The following is a 12,741-nucleotide window of genomic DNA, read 5'->3' on the forward strand; positions in this document are numbered from 1 at the left end:
GTCCCCCGTTAGCATCGCCTCCCCTCCCCCTTTCAGGCTGGGTCATGTGGGCGTGACGTCATAGGTCCATCAGCGCTGTATAGTCTAGACCTAACCATTTTAATATGGCCTAGTAGTTATTATAACTTTCACTGTGGCAGTGCTATGATTCTTAGGCTGTATTGTGTCGTATATTAGTGTTTTTTTTTTGCAGTGTGTGTGATTAAAATTTCTACAGAGACCGCAATTGCTAGAGTCACTGACCCTGTCCCTGCGCTATACATCCTGCCTAATAAATCGCTTGTGATGTATGGCGGATTTGTGAGGTGTATGGTAAACCAACAATTCCCATGGGATAAATAAACAAGTGCCCTCATTGAACACTTTAATAACTGAAATAACTGCCCCTGTTAAATAAGTATTGATCATGTTTAGTAAATAAAGTATGTCCCTGTAAATTAATATGGCACCCATAGAAATTAACATTATTGCTGCTAATACAGAACACAAATAGTGGCCAAATGTTTCCTGTTTTGTAAAGGTATTTGATGTAAACCATATGGATAAAAATCAAAAAGGCTTAGCTCGAACTGCTCCAGATGAAAAATTAGGTCTTTACACCCGCCTATTTAATAGATGGGAAGCCTGTCAGGAGCAGCTCATATCCTCATAAATCTATGGTGATGACATTAATGCTACCCTACAGAAAAAATTATGTATGGTTGCATTATTTATTCGGGACCTTGTTTATGCGCTTTATTTTACAGGGAAATATATTATTTTTATAACAAACAGGGAGAATGACATTTATCTAATAAATCTGTAACTAGAGAGGAGCAGTTTTGATTCGGATCGCAGTACGAGGTAAAACATCATCTTTCAGGGACATCTCAGCCGAGATCTCAGTGAAAGATGACGTTTTGCCCCGTTCTGAGATCTGAACTTGTCGGGAAGAGCAAATCCAAACCCGAACCGCTCATCTCGAAGTGTAAGTATAGTATATTGTATGTCCGTTTGCGGAGCATATCTCGTGTTTTTATGCATTGCCCATGCTCTGGGACTTGTGCAATCGATGCATTGTACACATTTCAGCCGCATGTCCACTTCTTACCTAGGCAAACTCCAGAGAAGGTGTGTGACAGAATTGCAGCTAATGCAGAGACTAGCAGAAATTAAATCTGCATGTTTTCAAACAGGCCTTTTGCATGGGTTGGTTCACCCAAGGCTTATGATGACTGCTATCTAATGAAATGTACATATACTGGCCAGGTGCATCATAGAGATTAGTATGACTCTGTATAAAGGCAAATATATACATTTATTTCCATGCATGGAATGCGGGAGCAATTACAGCTGATGTTTGCTCAGCAGTGCAGCCTGAGTTATTACTGGAGACAATATTGCATAATTGAATAAAGGGTTTGCTAGAAGTTATTAAATTGTTTCAGTGGCAGTACAGTTACAGATTTATTTAGTTGTTTGGTGCACTAGGCTTGATTTATATAGGCCTATTACTAATGAGACATTTGTTGCACTGTCACAGATGCACTCAGGCTAGAAAGTACCATGATGGGCCCAGTGCTACAGATGTTTCCTCATACATCTAGCCGCCTTGCGTGCTAAACAGCCCTTCTAGTCGGGCCATGAAGTGGCGTGACTCTGTAACACCGACTGTTTTCGTTCTACTTTTTATCTTCAAATGTCTTATTCGCACAGCGATTCAAATAGGACGCACAAGAAGCTTCTGCTGAATAAAATATGCGGCATGCCTATATTGTGTGCAAATGCGGGTGTATCTGCATGCGAAACGCTATGTTGGTGTCACAGCCGCTGACATGGTAACGTAGCATTTCTTCTTCAGGGTCCATAGGGCTTCACAGGGAGACAATGGGGTGTAGGTGGGACTTGGAGGCCCGGACACCAACAGTAAAGCTTTTTCAATCCCAGGATGCTCTGGTCTTTCCCCCTATACCCTGCCCACAGCCTGAGGGTAACTCAGTTTTGGTAGTGTCCAGCAGAAGCTGGATCACCGTTTTAACAGTGGGGCTGCTATTAAGCAGCCCAATCTTATTTTTATGATTTAACTTTTTTGAATTCATGTTAAACCCCTTCCACATCGCCAAAATAACCCGGGTTTTTGCCAAGTTATTTCCGGGTTGACGTAATTTTAAAAAGCACCAAAATGAATAACCCTGGTCGACTGACCTGGTATTTCAACCTGGGTTAAAAGGAGGTTTAAACACGGGTCAGACCCGGGTTATTTGGCTCTTAAATGGTACAGACCTGGGATATTCGACCAGGGTCTGAGAAAATAGTGCTGATTGGCTTTTTCCAGTCAGCTGACCAGCCTGCACACAGAGCACATGTCTCTGTATTTGGAATCGGTATGAAATACGGCCGGCCGCATGGCCGTGAGTTCGAATCCCAGCAGCGTGAGGCAGACAGCTGGAGAGATCCCGGCAGCGGCAGCCCGACAGCGTTGGAAATCCCGATCATCCCTAGGTAAATACTTACTAACCTAACCCTCCTTAGGGGTGCCTAACCCTAACCTCCCCCCTATGCCTAACCCTAAAACCCCCTCTAAGTGCCTAAACCTAACCCCCCTTCCCTGCTGCCCAACCCTAAAGGTGCATACACACGATTTTTTGAACGATAATCGTTTAACGATAATCGTTTGAATAAATTGTTCATTTTCTGAGTCAAACGATGAACGATTATTGTTCATGCGCGTTCATGTTTGTAGTTCAGTCAGACTTGTCAACTCAACGATTTTCATTAAGTTAATATGCAAAAATCGTTTGTAGTTCATAAAAATCGTTCATTACAATTAAATGAACATAGTAAATGAACAACTTTAGTAAACGATTTTAGTTAATTTTTTCAAGGTAGAAAATCGTTTACTAAAATCGTTCATTAACTCAATCGTTGTGTGTGTATGCACCTTAAGTCACCAGGGGGGGGTGCCTAACCCTAACCTCCCCAGAGGGTGCCTAACCCACCCTCCCCCTAGCCTAACCCTCCCGGGGGGATGCCTAACCCTAAGTCCCCCCGGGAGCCTTAAACCTAACCCTCTGCCCCCGCCCCCCCCCCCCCCACGGCTGTCCGCTCGCGGTGCCTGGCGTCGGAAAAATGGCAGGCGTCTAGATTTAGACGCCTGTAATTTAACCCTCGCCGGGATAAAGCAATCGGGATGCCGGCTGTCGGGCTTACGTCAGCTGGCTTCCCGATTTCATCCCCTGTATTTACATTACTGTCCTGCACTGCACACTTTCGGGAAAAGGCAACTATTAATAAGCTATATACAGACAGCACAGTGTACTATACTGCACTTTACTTTCACTGGAGGAATCATGGCAAACTGGAGTGATAAAGGAGTTGCTGCGGATCAGGGGTGAGGAAGAAATATGTAAACAGATAACTGCCACTGTCAAGGATGTGATAACTTATCGCAACATCAGCAAAATGTTGGCTGCATCTGGATTCATCTGGAGCCAACAGCAGGTCGTCAATAAGCTGAAGGCACTGAAGAAGCAATTTCATAAGGTGAACGACCACAATAGAAAATCGCAGTGGTGCTGCCTGCATGGACTGGAAGTTCTTTGAGCTGTATGCCAATGCCTTTGGCCATACTGCATTCAGCAGACCTGTGACATAGTCATCTGCACTGCAAGCATTCCCCAGCCCCTCCTTTTCTTTACTGAAAAAGTCATAATTGTGAGCCAATAAAATCCTTTAAAAATGACATCACACTGTTTTAACATGGGCAACCTGGGTTGAGTTAAAAGGCACCAAATCTGCAATAACCTGGGAATAACACGGGTTAAGGCGATGTGAAAGGCCCTGACACATCTCTGACCTGGGTCGGACCCGGGTTCAAAACCTGGGTCCGACCCGTGTTTGCGATGTGAAAGGAGTATTACTAATACCCCTTTCACATCGCAAACTCGTGTCGGACCCAGGTTTTGAACTCTGGTCAGGGCATTTCACATCGCCATAATAACCCGGGTTATTCCCAGGTTATTGCAGATTTGGTGCCTTTTAACTCAACCCGGATTGACCATGTTAAAACAGTGTGATGTAATTTTTAAAGGATTTTATTGGCTCACATCAATTATTATGACGTTTTCAGTAAAGAAAAAGGAGGGGCTGGGGAATGCTTGCAGTGCAGCAATCATGGCCGACAGAGCACACGTCACAGATGCAAAGTGTGCAAAGGGCCTGATTCAGAGACGGACGCTCTGAACGAGCGCTCGCTCTGAATCAGGGAGTTTTTTTTTTTTTTGGTTCGACCTCCTGGCTGCTCGCATAGCTGCGGGTCAAGACCATCGCGACAATCGGGCTTGAGACTAGACCATTGTGGTAGGGTCTCGTTGGCCGCAAACCCCAGTGAGCTAGTGATGTCAGTGGAGCCGCCACCAAACGGCAGGCGTTACTTCGGGAACGCCTCCGTTTGGCCAGCCACCTCCCCTGCCCGCCTACCAAACAGGGCGAGCTGTCAATCACTATCGACAGCTCGCCCCTTTGGTGCGACACCCGGAACGACGGTCGCAAGCCGGGTTTCGCACATGCGCAAGACGGAGCCGGCTCCGTCGTGCGCATGCCTAGTGGGCAAACATCGACCCGGTTGCGAGCGCTCAGCGCTTGCGACCGGGTCTGAATCAGGCCCAAATTATGCAGTGCAGGATAGTAATGTTAATACAGAGACATGATCTCTGTGTGCAGGCTGGTCAGCTGATTGGAAAAAGCCAATCAGCACTATTTTCTCAGACCCGGGTCTGTACCATTTAAGAGCCAAATAACCCGGGTCCGACCCGTGTGTAACCCTTCTTTTAACCCGGGTTGAAATACCGGGTCGGTCGACCTGGTTTATTCATTTTGGTGCTTTTTAAAAGCATGTCGACCTGGCAACAACCCCGTAATAACCCGGGTTATTTTGGCGATGTGAAAGGGGTATTAAAGAGCAGGAGCGCGAGACAGTCCTTTGGATGTCTGCACTGCTGCTTCATCACCCCGTCGTGGCGCTGTGACACCAGCCCTCGGCTAGGTACTCCCGGCGGGGCTCTGAGGGGGACCTAGCTAGCACAGCTTCTCGGACCCCAGACTGCAGCCAGGACTCAAGGGGAAAGGTAAGGCAGAGACCCGCATCAGCCCGGAGGCGCTGATGTGGACACCGGTTTGTCTGGGACTCCACTAGACCACCTGGGAAATACAAGCACTGGCGCAGGGCACAATTTAAGGCCAGGGGACCCAGTGGTTAATGTCAGCACAAGGGAGAAGTTGCTCTCCCTGCAGCCCCTCCCCCAGCTCAGGACGTCATTTCACTGCAGTCTTGCTGCTCCTTCTGAGACTCACGGCAGCCATTTTCTGCATTCAGGTCCCCGACTACACTGGATCCAATCTCCCTGTAACCTCTCCCAAAGGCCAGGTTATACAGCACTATACAGTGCATCCGGAAAGTATTCACAGCGCTTGATTTTTTTCCACATTTTGATATGTTACAGCCTTAAAATTCTACACACAATATCCCATAATGACATTGTGTAAAGTTTTTTTTTTTGCAAATTTAATAAAAAAAAAAACTAAGAAATCGCATGTACATAAGTGTTCACAAACTTTGCTCATTACTTTGTTGATGCACCTTTGGCAGCAATTACAGCCTCAAGTCTTTTTGAATATGATGCCACAAGCTTAACATGCTTATCTTTGGGCAGTTTCGCATATTCCTCTTTGCAGCACCTCTCAAGCTCCATCAGGTTGAATGGGAAGCGTCTGTTCACAGCCATTTTCAGATCTCTCCAGAGATGTTCAATTGGATTCAAGTCTGGGATCTGGCTGGGCCACTCGAGGACATTCACAGAGTTGTCCTGAAGCCACTCCTTTGATATCTTGGCTGTGTGCTTAGGGTCGTTGTCCTGCTGAAAGATGAACAGTCGCCCCAGTCTGAGGTCAAGAGCACTCTGGAGCAGGTTTTCATCCAGGATGTCTCTGTACATTGCTGCATTCATCTTTCCCGCTATCCTGACTAGTCTCCCAGTTCCTGCTGCTGAAAAACATCCCCACAGCATGATGCTGCCACCACCATGCTTCACTGTAGGGATGGTATTGGCCTGGTGATGAGCGGTGCCTGGTTTCCTCCAAACAATGCCTGGTATTGACGCCAAAGAGTTCAATCTTTGTCTCATCAGACCAGAGAATTTTGTTTCTCATGGTCTGAGAGTCCTTCAGGTGCATGTTGGCAAACTCCAGGTGGGCTACCATGTGCTTTTTACTAAGGAGTGGCTTTTGTCTGGCCACTCTACCATACAGGTCTGATTGGTGGATTGCTGCAGAGATGGTTGTCCTTCTGGAAGGTTCTCCTCTCTCCACAGAGGAATGTTGTACCTCTGATAAGAGTGACCATGAGGTTCTTGGTCACCTCCCTGACTAGGGCCCTTCTCCCCGATCGCTCAGTTTAGCCGAGCGATCGGGGGAGAACTCTAGTAAGAGTCCTGATGGTTCCGAACTTTATCCATTTACGGATGATGAAGGCCACTGTGCTCATTGGGACATTCAAAGCAGCAGATATTTTTCTGTACCCTTCCCCAGATTTGTTCCTCGAGACAATCCTATCTCGAGGTCTACAGACAATTCCTTGGACTTCAAGCTTGGTTTGTGCTCTGACTTGCACTGTCAAGTGTGGGAACTTTTATATTGAATGGTTATTGAAAGACTCCAATTAAGCTGTAGGAACATCTCAAGGATGATCAGTGAAAACAGGATGCACCTGAGCTCAATTTTGAGCTTCATGGCAAAGGCTGTGATTACTTATGTGCATGTGATTTTTAGTTTTTTTTTTTTTAATTCAATTTGCAAAAATCTCTACTTTACACGTTGTCATTATGGGGTATTGTGTGTAAAATTTTGAGGACAAAAATTAATTTATTCCATTTTGGAATAAGGCTGTAACCGAACAAAATGTGAAAAAAGTCATGCGCTGTGAATACTTTCTGGATGCCCTGTATGTGTCCACATCTGTACTTTGCGTTTGGCCGAAAATCTCTAGTTAAAGTGGCTGAATAGTGCAGCCTATTATGAAAGGGAAAAGTGCTTCCATTTTTTTTCTATTTACTTATTTTACTATCAATAGGTAAGATAGGTCAAACTTCATGTGGCTTTAACTAGATCGTTGCTCTAGTCCTTTTTTTTTTTTTTCCCCCACTTTGTCTTCTGCAGCATTTGTTGACGATTATATGCATCTTTTTACTCTTTTGAATAATAAAATCAGGACCGCCATTTTGAATGTGGCTTTTGTAAAACCGCACTTTTGCTGAGGTTTGACCTTGGTAAAGCTGACGTATTATAAACTACCAAAATGGTGAAAAAAAATAAAAATAAATGGTGGATGGCTTATACATGCCACACTTTGGTAGATTTCCTCCCAGGTGCTCATGAAGTCATTTCAGATTGCTAACCGCAAACACTGCACTACCATCTGGGTGGCCGAACATTGCCACTTTAAAATGGCTGCGTACATAGGAGGTGTGATATTGGAGGTAGAGTGACTGCTGCCAGAGCCGTAACTAGCCTTTTTGGTGCCCTGTGCCAGAGAAAGCATTAGCGCCCCCCCATTTTTTAAGTGGGGACATAAGATAGTGCACTTGAAAAAGGGCTATGGCCAGGGAAGAGATGGAGGAGGCCAGGAGATGCTAGGGATAAAAGAATAGAAAGCTACAAGTGAGAATGACAATGATCAGGGAAATAGACAGGCCTAAACAGCGCTCCCTGCCCTGTGGTGCCCTGTGTCATGGCACTGTGTCATGGCACAGTCTATTGATTGGCCTCAGGCTCCTCTTCACCTCCACATGCCGCTGTTGCCTGGAGTAGTGAGATTGATAAAGGAGTCTTGGGGAAAGCAGTCCCCGGGGGAGGATTGTGGTGGGGTACCAGTACATTTATAGTTGGTAATGTGGCATTATGAAAAGTGTTCTAAACCTTTTTCTGTCTTTTTTTTTATTTTTATTTTTTTATTATTTTTGTCAGATTTTAAGGACCATTTACCGAAAGTTTATCAAGCAATTGAAGAGGCAGACTTCTTGGCCATTGATGGAGAATTTTCAGGTTTGCTTCTAGACTGTTTTCATGATGACTCCAAAGAAGTTCATTAAGTGTAATTGTTAAATTAAAGCTAAGAAAATGCTATTGATTGCTGCCTGTACATCTCTTCAAAATAATGGTATATCTTTACCTGACACCTTGGTGCTTTTTCACCTTGTAACACTATAAAGTGATTTAAAATCCACAATTGCCTCCATCCCAGAATATTTGACTTTGTTTCAGTCCCATTTTCATGTTCGATTGTATGCTCTTGCAAACAGTGTTCTTGTACTAATTCTGTACTTTCTAATGTTTTGAGTAACTGTATATTGCTGTTTTTGTGCAAAACTGCATGCGGTATTGGAGCTGTGCAAATCCTGTAATCATTTTTGAAAGTGCTCTTTAGATAAAGAGCTCAAATGTTACATTTTAATCTTCCCATACTGTCTCACATGACTATGTTCACGAGTGTTCCTTAAAGCTTGTGATTGTGTGTAAGCTGGGTATGTAGACACATTAAATGTAAGTGGCAATTATTATTTTTGTTCAAGAGAAATGGTCTTGTTGAGAACAGGACTACTTGGGAACAGCCCGGCATGTCCGTAAGTGTCGGACATGCCCCCAACATGGTTATCAAAAGGGGGCGTCTCTTTAAGACAGGCCCCTTTTTCTATTGGCCACGTACTACGTTTGGCCATGTGCAGAAGTGCCCCTTTCTAGCTCCAGCGCCGGACCTAGAGTGAATTCTAGGAATTTTCTTCTAGGTCTGTAAAAATAGGGTGGTTGTTGGTGCTGCCTAAATAAAACATGCATCCCCTACTGCTCCTTGTTTTGATGACTGCACTATATGCAATACAGTACATGGGCGCTAACTATCCTAGTTTAATATTTGGTTTTTAAAGGATGACCTTTTGGCACAAGTTACTTCAATTAAATATACAAAGCCCAGTCTTATATAATTGTCAATACAACACCACAGGGGTACCTTTTTAGCTTTAGTTTAAAATTTTCAATGTTTGGCATCTTGTTCAGTTATTTTAATTTTCCTCATTCTGTTGTGTAGCTTTGTGACTGACACTCCCTTTTCCTCTTCAAACTTAAATTGTTACCTTTTATGTAGGTGTAGTGCTTGATGCTTTGGTTAATTCAGCTAGGCTACAGGTAGTTTGAGGGTTTTCACAGGGTACGGACAGTTAGTCCTTTATTGTGCACTTTAACAATGGACTGTGACTTGTAGCCTTCTATATATACTGTTGTGATAGTACTGCAAGGGAATAACTGCAGTTATGTTTCCATTTGGAGTAGGGAACTTGGACGGGGTGATGTGTTACTACGACAATGTGCACTGGAAAAAGAAATTGACCACTTATCCTTACTGTTTCATACCCTACTGTTTGTTTCCAGTGCTTTGCATAAGTGGTAGACTCAAGGCATTCTTCCCTTGTTTTACATTGTATTTTGTTAGTTATTTACTGGAGAACTAAAATTGAGTACACCCATGCTTCTATTGCTGGAGTTCATTAACTCCACCTTGTACTTTTTTCTGACTATAGATGATGGTAAAGTGGCACAGTTTATATCCATGGTATAGGCTCATCTGGTTCTCAAATGAATGTTTAAGGTGGGGGGGAGGTAGGGATCTGTGTCCAGTTATGTTGGCTCAAAATGCCAAACTATATTACTTTCCTGACAATCAAGCCCACTCTGTACCTTCTGCTTCACAGCCCCAGATGCCACCCCAAAGACTGAGACCCTGCAGACAATCCCTGTGCCAGGCAGGGTTTATCTTGCTCAGTCTGTGGAATGCACTTTCCATCTACCAGTTTAACTGAGGAATGTAGAGAAAGGCCCTAGTATCTATGGTGCTTCGTCCTGAAACCTTATTATTGAAGATCCCCAATTCAGTCGGTCACTGACCAGTTTGTGTGCCTAGTTTCCCCAAGATAGAAATACTACGTGATTAGGATCACATGATGATTTTCATTTGAAAATTTGAAAGATGGTGGACACACAAAGTTAAAAACCTGAAACCTCTGAGACTAAAGGGTTGAGGAGATGACTTCCAACATCATCTTCGTGCCCAGGTGGAATGTTTTTATTTCACCAAATGTTGTATATGAGGACCATTCTATAGGAGTAATTCAAGATGAAGTTTTCTTTGATTCAAATAATTAGTAAAGCTAGTTTGTAGCATGGATATCAAATAGCTTTTTTCATAATCCAATATGGATGGGCCAACCGTGCTTTCTCTGCTTTGCTTTAGAGTGAGCAAACAATAGCCAGATAATTCATGTTCTCCAGCTCTTGGAGTCATACATCTCCGTTCCAAATTGTTTTTCACCCTGTAAACATCACGGAGTTCCAGGGGCTCTGTTTCAGGATATACTTACGAACAGATTTCTTTTATCCAGGTGTTTGTTTTCCCACTAATATGCAGACTACCTTCTGGTACTACATTAAACTAGGTACACACCTTTTTGATCAGCGGCTGATCTGGCTAAAATCTCCTGATCAGCTGTGTAGTGCGTCCCCAACTTGACCCCTGTCGGCTGCTTGCGAGCACCGTACACACTGTGCAGACATTGCTTAGTTTCTACGAACTTCTATGGGATTGGGAGGTCAGGCGGACATATATTAAAAAGCGCTTAAGATGCAACCTCCCGGTCCCAACTGTGCAGTAGTGTACTCAGTTGCAGGAGTATAGGTTGTGTACCCAGCTTTAGACTGATGGAAACTTTCCTCCATTAGGTGGACATATTTGACCATGGGTTAATGTGGGTTGAGGGCTAGCAGTTAATAGATTTTCCTTTTTGTAGTATATAAGCTTCTCCCTTGCATCCTCCTACTCAGTTTAAAATGAAGTGTTGAAGGAGTAGGTCAGCACTATGAACAATTACCAAGATTGAATGTTCCTGTACTTTATTGAAGGCCACGGCTCTTCCTATTCAGGTTTGGGCCTCTTGAAAAGAGGGCTCAGACCGCAAGTGTAAAAGTATTTTGAAATCCATTTATGTAGCTGCAGAGTCAGCATTAAGGCATTGTATTGCTTCAGCTTGGATAGCCAAAGTAACCTTTTGATAGCAGGGAGCTAGTCACTGAGTTCTTAGGGGTCTATTTACAAAGTAGTGTTAGGAGACAGTGAAAAGTGATAAGGTGCCAGCCAATCAGCTCTCAACTGCCATATCACAGGCTGTGTTTGAAAAATGACAGTTGGGAGCTGATTGGCTGGCACCTTATCACTTTATCACTTTTCACTCAATCTCTTAACACTACTTCCTAAATAGACCCCTTAGTCTCAGTTATTATCTGTTGCAGAGGAGCTCAAAGTAGGAGCTTATTTTGGGGAAGCCACTTTAGATAATTCTTTATTACAGTAAAAAATTTCTGGGCTAGCGGTGTGCACTTTTTGGTTAAAATCATGGAATACAGGTGCCGAGACAAAAGTTTCTAGAAGGTCTACCTTTGAAGGAAAGTGTTTGTTTGGCCCAGAGCTAGATAAGAGAGAATTTTAGTGGCCATGGGAGGTAAGTTATTTTTTACCTATAGGAAAATTTAAACAAGGACTGTCATCTACGTCCTTACGGATTAGAGGACAGGCATCCTTGATCTGAAGATTATCAGGTAGATGAAGACCATTTAGGAGTAGGAAAGAGCCAGGGAAACTGCTGCCTAGGCTCCAGAATAAGTCTGCTTGAGAGGAAGTTCATACACCCAAAAGTATCTGTGGTGGGTGCCCATCTTCAGGAGAAGGTCCTCTTCAGACAAATGGGTGACAGATAGGTATAATAGGAAAGACTACATTCTCATTTTTTGAGTCCTCCACCCAAAAGGTACTATTCAACAAAGTTACCAAATGACAGACATGTCTGGCCCTCGATCAAGCAGTTACGGCTCTTCTGGGCTTGGGAGTTAGAGAATTTTATTCCAATCAGTTTTTAGTTCCAAAACCAAATGTGAATCACAATCCCATTTTAAATTTAAAGCACTTAAATACGAGACCTCAGGAAGACCGATTCCGGATGGAATTTGTAATAACAGTCCTAAATGGAATGGCAGTAAACGCATTTTTTTGCATGTATAGTCATCAAGGATGCCTACCTTGTGCTTATTTGGGAAGGCCATTAATGTCTTCTGCGGTTTGCGGTTGAAGGGAGACCTTTTCAATTCAGGGCACTTTCTTTTGGATTAGCCCCCAGCAAAGGTCAGGGACATTAATAATCTAGTTCAAAGGGTTTTTGTCAGCAATCCATTGGTTCTCTGCTGTATGAAGATACTAGGAAAGAACGTGTTCTCATTCCAAGCAGTCCAGTATTGAAGGCTGCATTCTAGGATGTTCAAGTTAAACATTCTAAAAAGCTTGGTTGGTTGTGTTTCAACAATCGGCTATTTGCTTAATTCATTATCCTGTCACCAGAGACAAGACCGCCTATCAGATGGTGGACCCGGTCAGAAATCTTGAACAAGGGCAGGAGTTTCCTCATTTACATTGATTTGTTATCACGACCGATGCCAGTCTCCAGGGATGGGGTGCATAGGGTATCCACAGGATACCTTGGGGTATAGGTGATGACGTCAGGCATCGGGCACCATAGAGTTAAGTTTTCAGCCTCCCAGGATGCATCATGGTTCTTCTCCTATACCCCGCCCCCGAGCCAAGGCATCTCAGTTTTGTTGGTGCCCGGCTCGGAG

General features: G+C 43.8%; 1 protein-coding gene across 1 annotated transcript in view; it reads left to right on the forward strand.

The window, feature by feature from the left end:
- Positions 1-12,741, forward strand: part of PARN (poly(A)-specific ribonuclease) — a 166,783-nt gene that overhangs the window by 1,531 nt on the left and 152,511 nt on the right. The window contains exon 2 of the mRNA XM_088466789.1: positions 7,999-8,076. Coding sequence (XP_088322915.1) covers positions 7,999-8,076 — 78 coding nt within the window. The remainder of the gene's footprint in view (positions 1-7,998; positions 8,077-12,741) is intronic.

Source organism: Taudactylus pleione, unplaced genomic scaffold (genome assembly GCF_031769625.1).
Source record: "Taudactylus pleione unplaced genomic scaffold, aTauple2 ptg000066l, whole genome shotgun sequence".
Classification (NCBI taxonomy): Eukaryota; Metazoa; Chordata; class Amphibia; order Anura; family Myobatrachidae; genus Taudactylus; species Taudactylus pleione.